General features: G+C 44.4%; 1 protein-coding gene across 1 annotated transcript; it reads left to right on the top strand.

Moving 5' to 3' along the window:
- Window positions 1–3,996: 3,996 nt before the first annotated feature.
- LOC148021589 (uncharacterized) lies at window positions 3,997–5,318 on the top strand. Its single transcript, XM_087696636.1, has one exon. It carries the CDS (start codon window positions 4,088–4,090, stop codon window positions 5,183–5,185), a length of 1,098 nt encoding a protein of 365 aa, XP_087552762.1. The 5' UTR covers window positions 3,997–4,087; the 3' UTR covers window positions 5,186–5,318.
- The last annotated feature ends 16,265 nt before the right edge of the window (window positions 5,319–21,583 follow it).

Raw genomic sequence — 21,583 nt, 5'->3', positions numbered from 1 at the left:
TTAAAATTTAAAAAAAGAAATTAAATATCTTTTTTTTTAATGAGATTTTTTATTTTACGTTCGCATCTATGGGCGCTTGTAAAAGCGCGTCTTTGAGCGTGTCTATATGCCCGTCTAATTTGCCATGTAGATGCGTTGGTAGACGCACAAAAGAAATTAAATAAATAACAATTTTGATTTTTTTATGCGCTTGTATTCCCACATGTATATGCGCATCTATTTCTACGTGTAAATTTCTTCATACATGCGACTATAGACGCGAGTTTATAGACGCGTAAATAGACGGGCGGGTAGACGTGCCCGTAAGATTTTATCTATATTCAAAAATCGCATCTAAAAGTGCATCTAAGAGGCATTTTTGTTGTAGTGTCTGGTATTGACGGTATAGATCAAATTGTGGCCAATTAGAAGAGTTCGTGGGCGTGCGATGGCTCAAGCACTTCATCCATCGCACGCCCACGAACTCTTCTAATTGGCCACAAAGGGTATACTCCTCCTTGGGACGAGACATCACCTCCCTGGATAGAAAATTTGCCAGCCACACCCAATCTTCTTGTATATGGTATTCAATTATCTTGCGAGTACAATGCATGATTAATATTAACTTTTCTTACCATTTGCTAAAAATATGCAATCGCCTGATCAATGATCTCAGATTGAAACTCGTGTTCTATAGACAATTGATGCTTTCGTCTAATTGCCAGCTTGCATTGAGAGCAAGGACATGGGACACGCTGATTAAGATACGCCTCGCGATCTTGAACAACAAGACCTTCATCATTTTTCATTTTGTCTACGTTACGACAAACAATTTGTTTTTGTTATCATTCTTATTTTCTTTCTTAAATTGTTTGAGAAGGGATTTCTTCTCTTGTAACTCAGCAAAAATTAACGTATGTAAAGTCTCCACCCACCCACTCACAGATTAAGATATATATGTCAAAGTGTTTCCCGTCTCGTGGTGTTGCACCGGACCTCGCCACCACTCTCTCTTTGTTTTTTATCCATTCATTATCTCCTCTCCTTCCATCTCTCTCTCTTTTTCTCTTTCTTTATTATATTGTATGTTTATTCCCTCTCTCTCGTTTCTTCTTCTTTTTTCTATTCCTCCCCCTCTCTCATTTTCTTTAACGATCACAGCTACGACTACGATAAAGTCCACGACCACGATGACCACGACCACAACTATGACTACGACTATGACCACGACGACCACGACCACGACTACGACCATGACCACAACTACGACTACGACTACAACTACGATGACCACGACCACAACCATGACTACGACCACGATTATGACCACGACCACGACCATGACCATAACTATGACTACGACCACGACCACGGCTACGATTACGACTACGACTACGGCTACGACGACCACGACCATAACCACGACCACGACTACGACTACGACCATGACCACCATATCTACCACTACCATGACTACAACAACCACAACAACAACTACTACTACTACTACAATAAATAAGAAAAGAAGAAAAAACTACTACTACTACTACAAAAAATAAGAAAACTAAACAACAATAAACAAGAAAAGAAAAGAAAAACTACTACTACTACTACTACAACAAACAACAACAATTAATTTCATTTTCTCTCTTCCTCTCCCTCTCTCATTTCCTCTCCCTCTCTTTCTCTCTTTCCCTATCAGGTTTAATGTTTTTTCTCTCTTTGTCTCTTTCCTCCCTCTCTCATTTCATTTTCTCTCTTTCTATCCCTCCCTTACCCTCTCCGTCTCTTTCTCTCTTTCCTTATAATGTTTAGTGTATTTTCTCTCTCCTCTCCCTCTCTTATTTTTTTCTCTCTCCTCCCTCTCTCTCATTTCCTTTTCTCTCTTTCTCTCCCTCTCTCGTTTCCTCTCCCTCCCTCACCCTCTCCCTCTCTTTCTCTCTTTTTCTATTAGGTATATGGGTTTTTTCTCTCTTTTTCTCTCTCCTCTTCCTCTCTCATTTTTTTCTCTCCCCTCTCCCTCTCTCATTTCCTTTTCTCTCTTTCTCTCCCTCTCGTATACACTTCCTCCCTCACCTTCTCCCTCTCTTTCTCTCTTTCCCTATCAGGTTTAATGTTTTTTCTCTCTTTTTCTCTCTCCTCTCCCTCTCATTTTTTTCTCTCTTTCTCTCATTTTTTATCCCTCTCTCATTTTTTTTCTCTCTTTCTCTCATTTTTTTCTCTCTTTCTCTCCCTCTCTCATTTCCTCTCCCTCCCTCACCCTCCCCCTCTCTTTCTCTCTTTCCCTATTATGTTTAATGTTTTTTCTCTCTCCTTTCCCTCTCTCATTTCCTTTTCTCTCTTCCTCTCCCTCTCTCACTCTTTCTCCCTGCCTCACCCTCTCCTTCTCTTTCTCTCTTTCTCTATTAGGTTTAATGTTTTTTCTCTCTTTTTCTCTCTCCTCTCCCTCTCTCATTTCCTTTTGCTCTCTTCCTCTCCCTCTCTCATTTCTTCTCCCTCCCTCACCCTCTCCCTCTCTTTCTCTTTTTCCCTATTATGTTTAATGTTTTTTCTCTCTTTTCCTCTCCCTCCCCCTCTCTTTCTCTCTCCCTCCCTCTCCCTCTCCCTCTCTTTCTCTCTTTCAATGATTCCCTCTCCCTCCCTCTCCCTCTCCCTCTCTCATTTCCTCTCCCTTCCCCTCTCTTTCTCCCTCCCTTCCTCTTCCTTTCCCATTTCCTCCCTCTCTCATTTCCTCTCCCATTTCCTCCTCCTCCCTCTTCCTCTCTCATTTCCTCTCCCATTTCCTCCTCCTCCCTCTTCCTCTCTCATTTCCTCTCCCTCCCTCTCCCTTTCCCTCTCTTTCTCTCTCATTTCCTCTCCCTCTCTCAATACACACGAATTATACCAAAAACAAGTAAAAGAGAGAGAGAAAACACAAAAGCAAAGCAAGAATGAATAATGCACTCACCGTAAAGGCTCGAAGAAGGGTTTGGTGGCTCCTTTTCTCAACGGCAGCTCCTCTTCGCCCTTCGTACACCTCCTCTTCTTCTTCGCGAACGGCGACGGTGGTGGTGGTGATGAGAAGCCTTCTTTCTCCTTCTTTCTCTCTTTTTCTCCCTCTCAACAAGATGGTCGCTCTCCCTCTCAACGAAAAATGATGCGCTCGGGTTTCGGCCCGCATTTTTTTCCTCTAGGTACCGTCGCTATTTTCTCTGGATACCGTCGCTATTTGCGACGCTGATAGCGACGCCGCTATTTGTCATCGCTAACACACATCACTATAGCCTCATATCCTTGTAATGTTTATCCACTTTTTCTTCTATATGGTAGGATTTAGGACTTCCCCAAAGTTCCATGATGTGTGGTCTCTTAACCACTAGCTTTCACTTTGTGTGTCCTAATCCTAAAATATACTTTGACTTTTTAGTACTCAAATTTTGCAATGATATTATGCTTTTGATAGGGGGTTTCTTAATTTTGATCATAATTTCAAGTGACAAGTTGTTAAAATGCATGGGTTGAGGCCTTTGTAATCAATATGACATACAAATGGATCTTTTTGGTTTTGGGTATTATGGACCCATTGCTTGAGGCCCTTGCAAGCAAAATGACAAAATGGATGTCTCTAGATTTGAGTTTATGGATCCATATTTATTCTCATTATTGCCTTTGAATGTAAATTTTTTGGTTGAAAGGTCAAAACCTACCTCAAAATTTCACTTTTGCCTATAAAATGTAGTTGAAAGTTTCCTAGTTCAAGAATACCAAATGGAATGGAGTTCCTATACTTGCATTCTTCAATGAATAACATTTTTTCGTGAGCACTAGACTCTAGTCACTCCAAAACCCCCACAAGGTATGCATGGCACGTGCGTCATAGCTAGCATTGTCTTTCCAAGAGCTTGAGATTGAGAAGCAAATGATTCTTCGGACAAGAAAGGTCAATGTCACGTGCACGGTTTGGCAAAGTAAAGGTGATTCTCTCCTCGCAGCTGGCCTGTTATGAACACGTTACACAAGTTACAACAACAACACACACTAATGAGTAGGTCCAAGCCTCGTAGTTGCAAATTGCCTTTCGTGCAGCAGATCAGAACTGCGTACGCCATCGCAATTAGGGATCAGATCGATGAAGGCGATGTCTAAAGGAACAGTTATAGCATCCCGTGGTTCAGAAGCTACAATGGCTGGGCAACAGAAGCAGCAGCACCAGCAAGCTGCAGGTAAGGATCAGGAGGATAAGGAAAGTGATGAGGGGCCGGAACAGGAGGCGGGGGATCAGGAGGAGGGGGAATCAGAGGGACGTCGTCCGGAGGAGGACGAGGAGGAGGAAGAGGAGGAGGAAGAAGAAGAAGAAGAAGAGGGGGCGTTTCGCATCCACGTGACGGCACTGGACGAGGTGGTGAGCGTGAATTCGTTCTTTACGGTAGCCGTGTTCATCGGCTTGTCGCTAAGCAACGACAAGAACCTGGTGGCCAGGGGAGAGGACGACCCTTGCAACGCCTCACGGAAGTTCCTCCGCCAGCTCGTCCTCTTCGAGGTCCTGGCCTTCAGCTGCTTCCTCATGTCTAGCCTCGTCGCCCAGGGCCTAAAGCTCCACCTCACCATCTGCTCGACCCTGCTCCACGATGAGTACCAGGCACGTCGTCTTCGACGCAGTACGTCTCGCTCTGCCAGTCGTACCAATATGCCGCACATGAGATCACAAGGCCGGCCATCAGCTGCTGCAGTGGCAAACGTCGCACAAGGTGCTACTAATATGCGGCGTCGTCCTCCCTGCAAGCAGCAGCACCCAGCAGCGCGAGCTGCTGGTCGACGGCGCGCCGGATCATCATCAGCTGCTGTCGGTACACTACGGCCCGGCTGGATATTCTGTAGTGCAGATCGTCACCACCAGCAAGATCGCGACTTAGAAGAGCAACAGCAGCAGCAACAATACGTCGTCCATGACGATGATCATCATAAGTTTAAGAAATACGACTATATTCCGGTGTCAACCTCGTTAACCCCGAGAAGGCTCCGGATGGGCATGATTGTGACCGCTTTCGGGTCCATCGGCGGAACTGTTTTTCTCATGCTGTCCATGATCAACGTCATTCAAATCCGCCTTGGTCTGCTGTCTTGCGGCAGCATCTGGTCCAGACTTGCCGCCGTCCCCTTGGTTTGCTTGGTATCCGCAGGTGTCGGAGTGTTCGTCTCCGCCGTTTCCCTTGCCTTGCTTCGCTAGCCAGCGAACCCTCAGGGACCGTAAGTAGCCGATCTTTTTTTGGCCCGCTAGGTAACACCTTTGTGGTTGTGTAGGGAGGTCTACTTTCCCTTTGTGAAATTTCCAATACAAATTAGAAAAAAAGAGTTGAAAACATTGGTCTTATAGAATCTATGACCACATTTTGTCACCTTTTTTCTCCTCTTTTAAATCATCCACCCCAAAAATCCTTCATTCTTCTTAATAAATAATGGAACTTTCTTCCTTTCACATTCTTCTTTAAGTAATAGAACTTTCTTCCTTCCACATATGATATATAACTACATATATAAAGATGTTACAGAAATGTTACTGACTATACAAAGAAGCAGAGGAAGATCAAGGAAGCCCAAGTCAAAAAGTGAATAGAGAAGCTCATTCTGCCTAGGCGAGAAGAGCGGACAAGAAGGCAAGCTCAGAAAAAATGTAGGAGAGCACCGAATATTCTAGCAAGGAAAGTGCATGGTGCAATGTAATTATTCATTTTAGAAAAGAGCACTAGGCTCCCTCCTGTGCAAATTGTAAATGTAGAAGTGCAAGAGTAAAAGAATTGTGGAAAGAGGTAAGACATGAGGAAAGAAGACCTTGGCTAAGACGATTGGTCATATAAAAAAGGGGATGGGTGCCCAAAGGGATAAGGGCATGCATAAAAGTCAAAAAGTAAATGGAGAAGCTCATTCTTGGTGTGTGGCTAAAGTGGCTCTCTTATTCTATTCTTGTCTTGGCAGGTACTGACCCAAATGAGAACAACCTAGACCTGGACCTTGACCTTAGTATGGTTGAGTACCCCAATGATATCCAATGACTTGTCACACAATACGACCAACAAATAGGAATAGCACACTACAAAAGATCGCTAGGGCAAATGTTGTAGCTGACCTTGAGAAAGAGAGCAGGCTGGCATGGATAGCATTTCATTTCACGGCAAATTATACTCGGGAGCAAAAGGCTCAGAGGTTGTGTCATGAGGAGGAACTCAATGAGATGTTAGAATATTAGAATGTATTCATATGAACATGTACTTAGAGAATATTTACAAAGACAATATCTAGATATTTAGGAGAACTAGATAAGACGGATCTAGAACACGTGGATGATACTTCTCTAAGAGAACCTACCATATCCACACCTTCATTATATGTGTGTGTGTGTGTGTGTGTGTGTGTGTGTGTGTGTGTGTGTGTGTGTGTGTGTGTGTGCTCTCACTTATTCCAATGTAAGTGTGTAAGAAAGTGTGCATTACAAGTGTGTGGTTCATTCTCTATCTCATTGTATTATTATCTCTCTCTCTCTCTTTCTCTCACCATTACTTTCACTGCATGGTATTAGAGCACACCAAGCTCTTGAGGGCCTAGGTTATTAGCTTCTAGCTTTTGCCTACTCGGTTAATCCTTAGATTCATTTCTTGCATGCAATCCAAATCAATTGTTTTGTGTAGTAGGATTTAAATCCATGTAAACTAACCTTATCCACATGCACCTTATCTTTAACTGCATCTCCTTGGAAAACATGTGTGCATTCAACTCCCGTGAGAATAAACGTCTAGAACTGGAAATGAAGGAACTAAAGAGGCAAAAAGAGCAGGCTACGAAGAAGCTGCAAGATGTAAAGAACCAACAGGATGAGGAGAACAAGAGGAAATTAATAGAGCTACACAACCAGTTGAAAGCAGTTCTCCATGAGCAAGACATACTCAAAGAGTAGGTGATGAGAAAAACCCAAAAGCTTGAGCAAATGAATACAATGTGGTGAGAGCAAGAGCAAGTAATTGCCTCCTTAGCCCAGTGTCAAAGCCAAGGAGTAGAACGAATGAAGGAAAAAGTAGAAGAATGGGCGGCCAAAAATGAAGATTGAGTCAAAAGCTTAGCCTAAAAGCTTGCCCACGCCAAGAGTGAGCGCTCCTAGTAGAAAGAAAAACCACAATTGTCAAGATGGGGATGATGGAGCAACAATGCGCATTCCTGTGAACAATCTTAAATGTCATGTAGCGAGGAGGAGAAGAGACGGAGGAGCACCTCAGGAGAAAGTTAGAGTTGACGAGGAGGGCTCTACAACACAGACTACATAACAGGACACCTGGGTCTACCATCAATTTGGGACTAGAAGAGCAATGCACTCACCTACTCTCAATTGGCTTAACCACACAAGAGCTCACCTTGCTAGGGCTCGGGGAGCCAAAATAGCCAATACAGCCACCGCAACAGGAGCCATTAGAGTCGGTCCAAGAGGAAGGCTCTGACTTCAAATGTAACATGCCGCCTATCAGCTGTCCAAGCAGGTTTCTAGCGGTCCATCGAAAAATGAATCTAAGTGTCGCTCCTCGGTACTCCCATGGAATGTTTCGAGGTTTTTTACCTAGGGTTTCCTGAGTTTGCCTCTCAACGGAACGTTTGCGGCCACGAACCCATTAGGATCGACATGAAATCTAGGCTCCTAGGAATCAAGGTCTGCTCTGATAGTATTCTAGAGTCGGATTATGGACATCCTACTTTACATAGAGATACCCAATCCAAAAAAAACCCATGCCGCACTTGGTCCAAAGAGAATGGAAAACAAGAGGGATGTGCCGCTTAACCTCTCTACCCATAGGGCATAGTCCCATTTTGGTCCCCTATAATGGCATGAATTGGGTTCTAACTTAACAATACCTAAAGTCAAACGATGGTAAAACCTTGTGAAAAGCCTCCCAGTTCTCTAGGACCACTGTGCCATAGGACAGATCCATCGGGAGTTCCGCCCACCTGCTCCCCTTGATAGCTTTAGTTTTCTAATTAGGTCCTATCACATTTATGTGCGACGTTTCAAACCAACTTCTTTAAATAAGCCTTTAGGGAATAGTGTTCGTTCGAGTAATTTATGGCACATACACGAATATAGAGAGCACGCAATCTTTTGACAAACAAGTTCAAACAAGTTCCTTAACTTATCTTAAGTTAATCTTTGTCTCCTGCCCATATAGGAGAATTATATATCCCCTTCTGTCCAGCAGAAATACCCCTTCTACCCTACAGAAGTAAATGGTCCAAATCACATGGCACCACAATTTCCATCCATTATCTAGATTAGGTTCTTCCAACACCCTAGACATTGGGCTCATGACAGTCTACAACTCCTTGTCAGACTCGGCAAAAAGGGGTGTCCAGAGCTCTACTAACCCCAAGCGATCTAGGACTGAGACACAATTCTCATGGTTGGTCTTTTTACCACTTGACCTTTGACGCGTGAATCAAGCAGTGCCCTCTTGGGTTGAAATGTAGCATGACCTTGGAAATGATCCACCCGCGCAAAATATCCTTCCTTAATTAATCCAATTAAGAATCAAGCACAATCGAGGCAATCAGCCTGGTATCATCATCCAAGAAAGCATTCCTTTATTTCCCATGGCAACTTGTCGTCACAAACCCCTACCACGCATTCACCATCAAGCACAAGCACTTGGAATAATCATCCAAATCACATCTAACAATTAGTTTAATGCAAAAGCATTTAGGTCCTTATTTGATCAATCAACAAAACAATGGTATCCTTTTCCAAACATTGCAGGAATAGTCGCAATAACCTTTCCATCGCGTATTTGCTGATCTCCCCCTTGTGATCTAAGCGATTCCATGTAAAATTTACTTAACACTTCGGCTAAAACACATGCCAAGGTCTTATATAACTATGCAAGAATATAAATTCTATTGATCACTTATATTGATCGATAACCTAACCCTCTTCTCATCAAGTATGAAAGAAATTGCCTCAAGTTTCCCTAACCCCTTGAGCTCTCTACTTGCCTTTGAGGCCCAAAGCTGTCTGTATCTAGTCCAACCCCCAAATTTGGATTGATAAACAAGGTGGTTATCAGGTGGAGCCCAAGGCATCTTAGCCTTTAATCCTTATGATCATTGTTTGTGCTAGTTAAGCACAACATTAAGATTCCCAATCTAATAGCATAAGCTATTAGCAAGATTTTGGCAAAGGTCTAGAGCTTCGAAAATGATTCTCTTCCAAAATAAGTTGCTTGCCATGTAATCTATCAGACATACGAGTTGCAACATATACGTTTGAAGTGATGAAAAATGCACCTACTATTGCAAGGACAGGAAGTTGACAATGCTTGAATCTTATATATTTATGAATTCATCGTATACCATTTAAATACAATGGTCTTCTCTTGATACGTGCATTTGGGGAATTCAATCTTTTGAATACTTGCGATGTAGTTTATCCTTTTTAATGTCCTATTCTTGTATGGGTCTAATGCATCTCATGCGGGAATCAAAGCAAGCATTTATCAATTTGGAAATACGTTACTTAGGACCAATACCTCTATTGGATGGGCAGTGATGTCCTTGCTCGAGGATTTAATTACGGGACTGCCATCTGGGTGGGACAATTTCCGCCTAGGTGCCATCCCCGATCTCTTCTCTTTTAGACATGCTTTGCACAGGACTTCTGCGCTTGTACTCGATTAGTGGGGCCAATTGGGGGAAAGAATTAGGCTTACAGGTGGACAATATTCTTGTGGAAAAAGGTATAGTGATTCGCAACAAAGGGAAAAAAGGATGCCCACCTTCTTAGGAGGGGAAGAGAAATGGGATCCCTTGGAGAGTCTCTCTCTCTCTCTCCCTCCCTCTCTCTTTCTCTCTCTCCCTCTCTCTCTCCCTCTTCTTCTTCTTCTTCTTCATCTCTTCTTCTTCTCCTCTCTCTCTCCCTCTCTCCTCTTCTCCCTCTCTCTCTCCCTTTTCTTCTTCTTCTCCTCTCTCCTCTCTCCCTCTCCCTCTTCTTCTTCTTCTTCTTCTTCTCTTCTTCTCTTCTTCTCTTCTTCTCTTCTTCTCTCTCCCTTTCTCTTCCTCTCTCTCTCTCCCTCTTCCTCTCTCTCTCTCCCTTTCTCTTCCTCTCCCTCTCCCCATCATGAGAGCATTAGACCCTGAGGAGTTGGGGATCAGTAGGAAGTCAGCAGATACTGGGCCAGATGCCACAGGGTATGGAGGGCATTTACTTGAGCTTGGTAGTAGACATCATCTCATTATTTATAACAGGATGGCACGATGGCCATATTCAGGAGGTCTTACATGCTTCCCACATGGGGGGGGCGAGAGTACTGTAGATTATCTGCTCGGACTAATCGACGAGATGCATACTATCGAGTCCTTCGGCCTTGGGAGACTTCCACTCGGTGCAGATCACACCTTTCTCAGTTTCTCACTCCTCACCTCATTACCATCACCACCTGCAAATATCATACCCCACATGCATACTACCATACACTTCACTCATGAGCTCTCACATGTTTACTCACAGCATCTGGAGGAGCACATCACATCACTTGATCCATACGTACCCCTTGATACACTGACCATGGATATCACACGCATTCTGCATGATTCTGCTACACTCAGTTTTCCACATCACACATACACGCACCCCCCTCGGACCGTTACCATGCCACAGAACAGGTGGTATGATGATGAGTGCAGAGATCTACGTTGACAGCTACGCGATTTGGAGACCAGAGGAGAGATCACACACAGACAGGCGCAGAAACGCATGCACCGCTTGACCCGTTGTAAAAAGCGGGAATGGGAGGAGGAGAGATATTGGGATATATACCACCTTCTTATGAGCAGAGATTGTGCAGAGGCATGGAGGCAGATCAGAGAACCACGCTCACCCACACCGATACATGACCCTGCAGTATGGCATGGATACGCACAGAGTTTATATCATGTACCCGCACAGCCGCTGATACCCACACCATGTACACTGAGACCAGGTATTGCATCCTTTTTCACCACTAGTATGGTGAAACATGCTATCTCACGGTTACAGCATGGCCGCGCTCGGGACTAGTTTGATCTTCAGGCAGAGCATATTATATATGGCAAAGACACATTGGCTCCACTCATTGCTCACCTCTTCAACCGTGCACTGTCTGAGGGGTTCCCTGACTCGTGGACAGAGCACACCATTGTACCTATCCATAAGTCAGGGGATCCTATGGATCCTAACACATATAGGACCATCATGATTGGGCCAGTTTTGTCCAAACTTTATGGCACGGTGATGGAGGAGGAGCTCAGCACACTGGTAGAGAGAGAGTGCATGCGCACACCCGGACGGGCAGGGTTCAGACGGGCATTTTCTACCATAGATCACATCTTCACTCTCCGTTGTCTGATCGACTAGACACGAGTGAAGAAACAGAGATTGTACTGTTGCTTTGTGGATTTCCACAAAGCCTTTGACACGGTTCCGAGAGAGAGGCTTTTCAGACGCCTACTTGATCTAGGGGTGGATGATGACATGATGTGGGGTATTTATGCACTATATGAGCGGGTTACTGGCAGAGTTAGATGTTTGGGAGGTATATCAGATCCCCTTGTGAGCACCATTGGTGTGAAGCAAGGATGCCCACTCTCACCGACTCTATTTGGGCTATACATTGATGAGATAGCAGAGTTTATTCAACAGCGAGCCGATGGAGGTATAGATCTCAGTGGAGCCACAGTTCATATCTTACTATATGCAGATGACATTGTGTTGGTCTCAGACTCAGCTCAGGGATTACAGCAGCATTTATTAGCATTGGATGATTTTTGCATACAGAGAGGCATGACAGTGAACCTTGGTAAAACCAAGGTTCTTATATTCCATACATCAGCTCAGATACGCAGACAGAGTATTTTCATGGCAGCAGGAGGGAGTATTGAGGTCACTGGATCATATGTATATTTGGGAGTCACCTTTACAGCAGCTTCAGGGACTTTCTCGATGACACAGGCAGCTCGTGACCGCCTTACTAGAGGATACTCAGCATTGGCTCTTATGGAGCGACAGTGTCATCAGGCACATTTCCAGGAGCCCCGCCACTCACTCTGATTTCCAACGCTTGAAACACACTCAAGAAAAACTGAAAGCTTGATTGCGCACAGTGCACAGAAAAAGTACGCACACACACACAAAGTGAGAATAAGTTGAGGACTGTTTGTAATTAACAAGGAACTCACTCAAACATAAAAACTCGAAGGAACCCACTAGTAAGAGAAGATCCCAAGACATAGATGGGTGATGAAATCCCCAAAGGTAAGACCAAGCGAAGAACACAGCGGAAAAGCCTAATGTAGAAGGACTGACACTATCAGTGAAGTGGATCTACCTGACCTCATCAACTTGATCGATGACTTGGAAAAATAGAAAATCTTAGAAATGGAAGAGGGCAGCTCATGCCATGGAAGCAAGAAAGAACTTGACCTAGGAGACTTCCCAGAGGAGATCCAGCAATTAGTGAGCAAATATGATGCTCAAACCCAGTCAGAACATCGCGGCAGACCTGTGGAGGACATCATAGCATATCTTGAGAAGGAGAGAAAGCTAGCACGCAAAGCTTTGCAAGGCATAGTCACATACAACCAAGATTAGCAGATTAGGAGCTTACATTGGAGTATGGAAATGTGACAGATCCAGAGAGTGCTAGCCCTAGCAAGCAGAAATTGGACGGAGAGTGAGAGAGCCCTAGAAGGAGACCTCACACTGAGTGAGCTCCTGACAAAGCGGTTGCTAGATAACGCAGCAATGGAACAGAGCGCTGCAGCGTTAGCAACATCGCTACTACTGGCAGGGTTAGGAGTCACCCAAGGCTCTAAGAGCCAATCAAAAATTCCCATAGTGGCAAAGTAGCTAGACAAATACCAAGCTAACGACAACCCATATAACTTTGTGGAGTAGTTTGAGCAGGTCTGCGAGGCCAACGGCCTCACTAATCTCACTCAACGCTTGCAAGCTTTCAGTCTATTCTTAGGCAATAAGGGTAGGACCTGGTACACGAGTCTAGATGCTACTAAGCGAGCCAATTTCAATGGCCTGAAAAATCTCTTCCTTAAGAGATTCTTCGAACCAAGATACTCCGACAACCTGTTAGTGTGACTCATGAACGTCAAGTAGAGAGAGAAAGAGGACATTCAAGATTACGTGACCCATGTCTGGGGCAATCGACAAAGAGATGAGTGATTCCACACTCAACTCATCTCTTTGTCGATTGTCCTAAATGAAAGCCATCCTCTAGTTTGGCAAACAAGCCATTGGTTCCATTTGGGTTGTTTGGTGTCAACACACTCGATGGGGAGGCCACACCTATCCCATTGCATGTCATGACCCGCACACAGACAAAGCAAGCTGACATATCATTGCCAGGGCCTAGAAACCTCAATGCAACCTTAGTCGGAAAGAAGAGTCAAAGACGGAAGAAGAAAAGGCTAGACACTAAGGTCACTCTCAAAACCAAAGGTGCCATGACACTGCCTGCTAGAAAGAGAGTCACTAACACAGAGGTAGAAATGTCAGCTCCAAAGATCGTTGAAAAGGGAAGTACTAAGGTCGGGGAGTATCCAACCCAAAGCACCAACTCAAAGCCATCAAGAAGGTGAAGGAGTAGGTAAAAGAAGTCCAACAGCACCTAAAAGACGTTGAGCCCATACTAGAAGATGAGATCGATGATCTCTCAAGCATGAGCATGCCAGTCTCACCCCCACAACCAAAATTGAGGGATGCGATGGCACACAAGCAGTGCCGCTTAGACAAAGTCTAAATGCTACAGGCCAGCAAACCAGTCCCGGCCATTGGCCAAGAATTGCAGAGTAAGGAGAGAGGCAAGCAACTAGCAACCTCCTTAATATATTGGTGATGGCCCCTGTGACTCTAAAAGCTTAGGCGACCTACTTAGGTAGCATCCAACGCTATGGCAAGAGCTAAAACATTGGGTTGAAGAATTGAATGAGCAAGTTGCCATAGACTTGTATGAGCATGATGCAGAAACGCAAATATCAAGCCTGACAGTGCACTCCACGACTAAATCCTTACACCTCAATGCTTTTTGGGGAGGCACAAAGATGCATGCAGTCTTGCCAATCTTAGCTCTTCGAGATGTCACAAGAAAGAAAATCGTAGACACATGGGTGGGAGTGAGTGTGCTAAGCCATGCAGTACTCCAAACTTGGGGTAACCCACCGGTCGAGGCTGCTAGGTTCAACATCACATTGGCTAATGGAATGAAGGTGAAACCATTCTGCGTGTTAAAAATTTGGCCAATGAAGATCATAGGAGTCCAATTCTTTATAGTCATGAAGGGAGTGGACTATGACATCCTGGTAGGCCGACCTTCAATGCGCAATGCGAGAGTCATAGAAGATTGGGGCAATGGTTTCATCTTCCTAGGCAATTAAACAGAGGTTGTAAGGGTAGAGATGGACACCTAGAAGACCATGCCAGGTGACCTAGATGCCATCTCCACCATGCTGAAGGGTGATGGCTAGATTAGGAAATATTACGGGCCCTTAACCAAGTATATCCCATGTCCTGAGGACGAGCAAGACTGGATGCACATTCTTGCTACCATCGACCTACCGTTCTCTGACAATGAGGAGTACAAACAAGCCATCAAGACTATTGGCAAGCCCAAGGGCACACCCTCAGTACCAGTCTACATGATGGCTAGAAGCTTACGTGAAAAACCCAACCATGTCACATTCCAAGTCCTGAACAATAGAAGAGAGCTCCCTAAGATCCTAGGGTATCTGACTGACAAGTTGGCTAGCAATCCAGTAACGAATCTCAAGCTGCTCCAGGATCTCTTGGATGAGCCTGAATGGAGGTGATCCAAGGTGCACGATTTAAACTTGATATACAATTAGGCCCTAATCCCCAACCAATAAGAAGAGACATATCAGAACCTTGCAAAATGATGAGCAGTCAAACACGGATAGCTCTAATGATGAATATGAAGATTGTTATTCCTTCAATGATGAGAGCAAAAGGAAAGTAGACACTATAGAATACGACACTCGGGGGCATGAAATTGAATAAATGCAAGTTGACTCCAAACCATGCAAGCAGAACGCCTTTAGGATAGAGAAAGGAGTCATGCACATGGATTGTGATCAAACTCGGTTGGAGCACATGGGTGCAATTGACTACCAACAAGCAGCCCTAGCCCAACCAAGTGACATGCCACTACTAAGAACGAACTCACTTTCCAAGCTACAACCACCATGAGAGACTCCCTATTCTAGCGAGAACGAAAAGTTCAATTTTGAGTCGAAAGTCAACTCAGATAGTGATCCTGAGATTTCTCAACCTTCTAGGACTAGAAGCACCAAGGGGGAGCTACCCATCCACCTAAGGCACCGACGGCTAAGGGAGGAACGACGGAAGCTGCCTAAGGAAACACAGGCAGAGGAGCAGCAAAAACCGCAAGACCTACCAAAGTGATTCATGAAATTCAAAAAAGGAGATAGGGTAGTGATCTTGCTAGGAGCCAAACGGCAAGGGCAAGCAAGCAAACCAATCAAAGGGCCTGCCAAGGTCAAGGAAATCAATTTAGCTAGGGAAGGGGGGACAAATCAACCTGTCTTTATAGTCGATGACTTAACTGAGGAAGAATAAGCATGTCTCATTGCTCTCTTATGAGAATATATAGATGTCTTTGATTGGTTCCTAGAAGAGCTCAAAGGGGTAGACCCGAGTGTAGTGACTCACAACATGCCTGTGACACCTAACGCAACGCCGGTCAAGTAGCAATCGTATCCCATGAATCCAAGGTATGCCCACACCGTCGAGGAAGAAACTAATAAGCTAATGACAGCAGGATTCATCTACAAAATTGAGCACACGCACCAAATTGAGCACACGCACCGAGTTTCGCCCGTAGTCATCGTATTGAAGAAGAATGGAAAGATTAGAGTGTGTGTTAATTACAAGAAGGTAAACCTTGCTACGAAGAAAGATAACTATCTATTGTTGTACGCCGAGCACATACTTGAGGTCTACAGTTTTTTGGACGACTTCTCTGGATACAATCATGTGCGAGTGCATCCTAATGATAGGCATAAGACTGCATTCGCCACTGAGTGAGGCATCTTTACCTACATAGTCATGCCTTTCGGGTTGACTAACGCGCCAGCTACTTTCCAACGACTTATGTGCACTATCTTTAAAGACATGCTTAGGAAGGAGTTAGAGGTCTTCGTAGATGACATGTGTGTTCACTCTACTTGGATGGAATACTTAGATAAAATCGGAGTGGTCATTGAACAATGTCGACCATATTGTCTCTCTTTGAATCCCTTGAAGTACCAGTTTTGGATAAAGCACGGATGCATCTTAGGGCACGTAGTGTCGAAGAACGACATTGCTACTATAGACTTCTTGAAGGTCAGGTTCATTGTCGATCTTTCACCCCCAACTGATTACAACGGCGTTCAGTGCTTCTTAGGCCATACAGGGTATTATCAGCGGTTTGTGTTGAGCTGCGCATTGATTGCTAGACCTCTATACAAGGTGTTGATCATATTCGAATTGATTGAGGAATGCCAATGCGCGTATGGGAAACTGAAAAAGGCTCTGACCACAACACCAATTTTACGAGCCCTAGATTGGACACTCACATTGCATATGCCAATTGATGCTTCGAAATTCATCGTAGGAGTTGTTTTGTGCCAGCCTAGTGAACACAACCTAGATTACCCAATGAGCTTTGCTAGTAGACAACTCATTGAGACCGAAATCAATTACTCAATAATAGAGAGCATGGGTTTGGCCATGGTATTTGTTGTAAAAAAATTTTGGCATTATCTTTTGGCTATGCCTTTTACCTTCTTTGTTGACCATCAAGCTTTGTTATATCTTGTTAATAAACCTTGTGCTACAAGACACATCGCTCGATGGCTGCTTCTACTCTTAGAATTTGACTTCTCCGTGGTGCTATGTAAAGGGAAGTAGCACTACATGGCTGATTATATGTCTTGCATCCCCACAGGACAATTCGCTAGGCAAGGCATTGTAGACGAACTATCGGATGCACACTTATTCAGATTGTCCAGTGAAAGAAATTTGTTTAGAGCTGACATGATGCCGTATTGGGCAGATGACATACTTCAAGTACTTGAGCATGGACTACCTAAATGACCAATAGAAAATGCTCGACATAGGCAGCTCATCCTGAAGATCCAACCCTATTAGTTGATAGCAAGCCAACTCTACAGGTTGGGATAAGACAGATTGCTGCGCAGATGCGTGTGTGAGCATGAAATACATGATGTACTCATAGAGGCGCATGGTGGAATCACAGGAGGACACTTTAGTGGAGATACGACAACCCGCAAGGTGCTGCAATCCCAGCTATGGTGGCCCACTCTTTTCTGAGATGCATCACAATTCATGAAGCATTGTAACAAGTGCCAATGGACTAAGGTCACGATTCATATAAGGATCACATGGAGCTAACCCCAATCATTGCACGACAACCCTTCGAGAAATGGGGGACTGACTTCAGCAGACCCGTTAATCCTGTGGCACATTATTCACAAGCCAAGTACATCATTGTAGCCACCAATTATCTAACAAAATGGGCAGAAGCATAAGCTACGAGAAAAAATGGCATGAGGACCAATGCCAAGTTCTTATGGGAGCAAGTGATCTCACGATTCGCCTACCCCATTTAACTTTTTAGTGACCAAAGCACACACTTCATCAACAAAGTGATAGCTCATCTCCTATCCACCTTCCTAATCATCCATAAAAAATCTTCACCTTATTACCCTCAGGAAAACGGCCAAGCTGAATCCACAAATAAAATCTTGGTGAACATCTTGACTAAGGTAGTTTCTGCTTTGCGCAATGACTTGGATAATAAGCTAATAGCGGCCTTGTGGGCCTACCACACGGCCTATAAAACGACTGTGGGCAAACTCCCTTTGGGTTGACCTATGGAACTGAGGCGATTCTACCCTTAAAATTCTTTGTTCCTAGCCTACGGATAGCCCTTCAAGAGAGATGGGATGGGAAGGAGGCATGGATGGAATGCCTAGTTGAGGTAGAACGCTTATTGAAAACTCGGCTTCTAGTCACCCATGCGCTAATATCTGAGAAGGCCCAATGCAAAAGCTGGTTTGACAAGCATGTCAAGCAGTAAGACTTTGAATAGGGAAACTTAGTACTACTATAATCAATCAAGGGACATAAACAGAAAATGAATTTTAGGGTGTTAGAACCTTTCAGAGTTTAGGCCATCAATTGAATTGACAACGTGGAACTTGAAACCCTGGAAGGTGAGGGCATAGGCTTCTTCAATGGCAGCTACATAAAGAAGTATTGCCCTCCCACGCACCGACTGCATGAGCCCCCAATGCTGGAGTCCCCTATCAAGGTACGAGTAGCCACCATCATTGACATGGATGATAAGGATGAGGATGTTGTAGATCCAACCTACCTAAGCATAATGGTCACTGCCAAGCACACATGCACCCTCAATGCATTGATCGATGAGGGAGCTGACTTTAATGTCTTAACTCATGATCATTGGACCCAAATTGGCAAACCGCACTTATAGCCCACTAACGCTAAACTCAACCCGTATGGGGGCCAATCATATGCACTCTTGGGAAAGTGCAAGCCTACAATTTCTATCGAGTCTAAAAGCATTCCAATAATCTTCTATATGTTGCCCAAAACTAAAGATGCAGGCGCGGAGTCACTGCTATTAGGACAAACATTTAAGAACCAAGCTCGTTGTAATGTCGACTATGAGTTGCAACGTATCCACCTAGCCATGGGCAATGTTTGCATACTTACAGCTTTCAGTAAGGGCTACATGGCTCCTTCCAAGTCTACAAACCCACCAATGGAGAAACCTGTCGGCAAGTCTAAGGAGGGGGGTGGTGTTGTGTCACAACCCCCCAAGGCTCAAGACCAGCAAATCACTAAAGTCAAAGCAAAAACCCATGAGCCAAAGCTTCAATGGATGCCTAAATAGCAACAACCGCCACCTAGAGGTAAACACCCACAACCCCACAAGGCTAAGAACCCCACTTCGCCCCCTAGGAGGCCAAGACATAACTACAAACACCGACGCACGGTCAAGCTATGATGGGTCCCCAATACCTTATTGCAAGCGCAAGGCTACTATACAAGTAATACCTGGATTTGGCTACTTAAAGCCAAAATAACCAAAGGCCCTACCCAAATGCCACCCTCAAGCTTGACCACACGAAACATCAAGCCAGAGGCACTCAGACCCCAAGAAACTCAGGCTGCTAGATCCATAGAACCTCCAAGGTCTAAGCTTGCAAAATTCAAAACAATCTATAGGCCAAAACCGTAGCCCGCTACCAACAACCTGTCTCAACTTGTGCCTACTAGTCCCCCTCAGGCCTTAGAAGCACCTTTCGCCACCGCCGCAGCCCAGCCTATCAAACAAGAGGCCAAGCCACAACCTCAAAAGCACCTCAAGTCGCAATAATCAACCACCACTGAACTCTCTAGTTCAATCAAGCCCCAACCACTTACTAGGCTTAGACCCTCTTATGACTGGTGATCAATTTTGACCTTGGTCATGGCCTTAGTTGAAAATACGGGGGACGAATTGGTTGATTGCCTAAAATGCTTAGATGCTACTTTCATGACCCTGGCCAAAAGCTACGATCGAATAGACTTAGGTGTCTTGGAAGAACCTATAGCAATGGATGTATGAACACTCCCTTGCTCTTGGGAGGAGTCAAAATTTGTATTCATTAAGGCTTTCGAAGCAGTTGAGGAGTTAATTTCAACTGAGATATCCAGGGAACATGCAATCAAACAACATCTCGTTATGTCATATAACAAGAATACGATCTTGGCCACAGACCAAGAAATTGAGAAGTTGAAACAACTTGCTGACAACAACTCCTCTTTTGCATGGTACACTCTTCGATTGCAATGGGAGCTAAAGGGATGCCAAATAAGGACTAATGCTAAGCAGTGATGCCTAATCAAGGCATCGGAATATGACCCAGCCTATGTAGCTCCAACTTCCTATTGCGTGTTGACTACCATCCATAATCGACCCCTGGATCGCATCCTCATCGAGGAGGAGCTACACATTGCCAGCTGAGTGGACTCCAGTGACTCCTTGCTTGACGTCCTCACTTACATTACGCATGTAGGCATCTGCCCTTTGGACATGGAAAGCTATGCTAATTTCGAACATAACCCGAATTTCTATGCTTAGCTCATGAGAAAGTAAAACACTAAGGCTACATGCTAAAGGCCCTTAATCCTCTACCCCTCTAATATTGGGAAGGATTCTTCTTATTTCAGAAGGCGGAGGGGGTAAGGTGAATCAAAATCAAATCAAACACCTTAGGAAACAAGAAAATGAAAAATGCATCTTAAGAGCCTCAATCCACATCTAAGAACAGAAAAAGGAAGGAAAAACACATCTTAAAAGCCTTAATCCACATCTAAGAACAGAAAATGAAGGAAAACATTAAATAGTGATTGAGGAAAATGTCACAAACTATGAAGTAAAGCTCGGAAGGGAAGTCTATTTCTGTACTAAAAACATTTCAATTCAACAAGCATGAAGTTTTTCTTCCAACAAGTGATTGCTTTGAAAAGCACTAATGACAAACCATGGCTTATGACAAAAGCTAAAGATGTCGCAACAAGACCAAGCCCATTGCCTTCCCTTCACAGAAGAGGAAAGGGCAAAGTACGGCCTCTCCCTTGAAAATTGAGTGTACAACTAGCTCACATTCAGGAGTATTCACAACATCGAAGAGGTGGTGACCAGTGAGGAGGCTGTCATGAAAATTGTATAGACCAGTGCAACCTTGCCAAGTATATTGAAAAGTTTTGACAAGAGCCTGGTGTGTGGAATTCCTGAGGACAAGTGTGTGGAATTCCTGAGGACATATGACCCCGACAAGGAGAGTGGGACAGTAACTGTGGGAAGTATAGAAGGAATCAAGCAGGTGCAGGTCCCACTCAATAAGGCCTTGGTGGAGAAGGCATTGGGATTGGAACCAAAAGTGGAAAAGAGGCAGAAAAGAGACGTTTATGTCATGCTGAGGATGAGAAAGGAGAGCATCTCAAATGATGGTATAAGCATTCAAGACATCCCCGACACGAAAGTCAGATTGCAGCCAAAGTGATCCACTCCCTCTTCTCCAACCAAAGGTACAACTCGCTCATGCATAGGATCTGCGTGCCCGTGCTGAAGAGTATTACGGCTCACTCACTAGATGAGGTGGATTGGAATGGCTACATGTGGAAGACCATAGACCAATCCGCTAAAGCACTAGCACTTGGAAGCAGACCCCAGTGGGTGGAGAGTCCCCAGCATCGAAAGAAACCGACAAGAAGAAGCCTCCATCCAAAGCCTCATTTATTGGATATGGAGGAATCTTGACTTTCCTTGTCCAAGAGGTGATAAAAGAGGCACAGGACGGAGAAGAGGGAGCAAATGAAACACCTAATAGATCACCTCCTCATCATGACAAAGAACAATTAATGAGAGGACGGTTAGTGAAGAGGAGGGAGAGCAAGAAGCTCAATCCAATAGAAGGAAAGTAAATGTGCCTA

This window comes from Lygodium microphyllum, chromosome 17, assembly GCF_053477565.2.
Source record: "Lygodium microphyllum isolate KBCC chromosome 17, Lygodium_microphyllum_v1.1.10, whole genome shotgun sequence".
In the NCBI taxonomy this organism is placed as follows: domain Eukaryota; kingdom Viridiplantae; phylum Streptophyta; class Polypodiopsida; order Schizaeales; family Lygodiaceae; genus Lygodium; species Lygodium microphyllum.
This window is presented reverse-complemented; position numbering and strand designations above follow the sequence as displayed.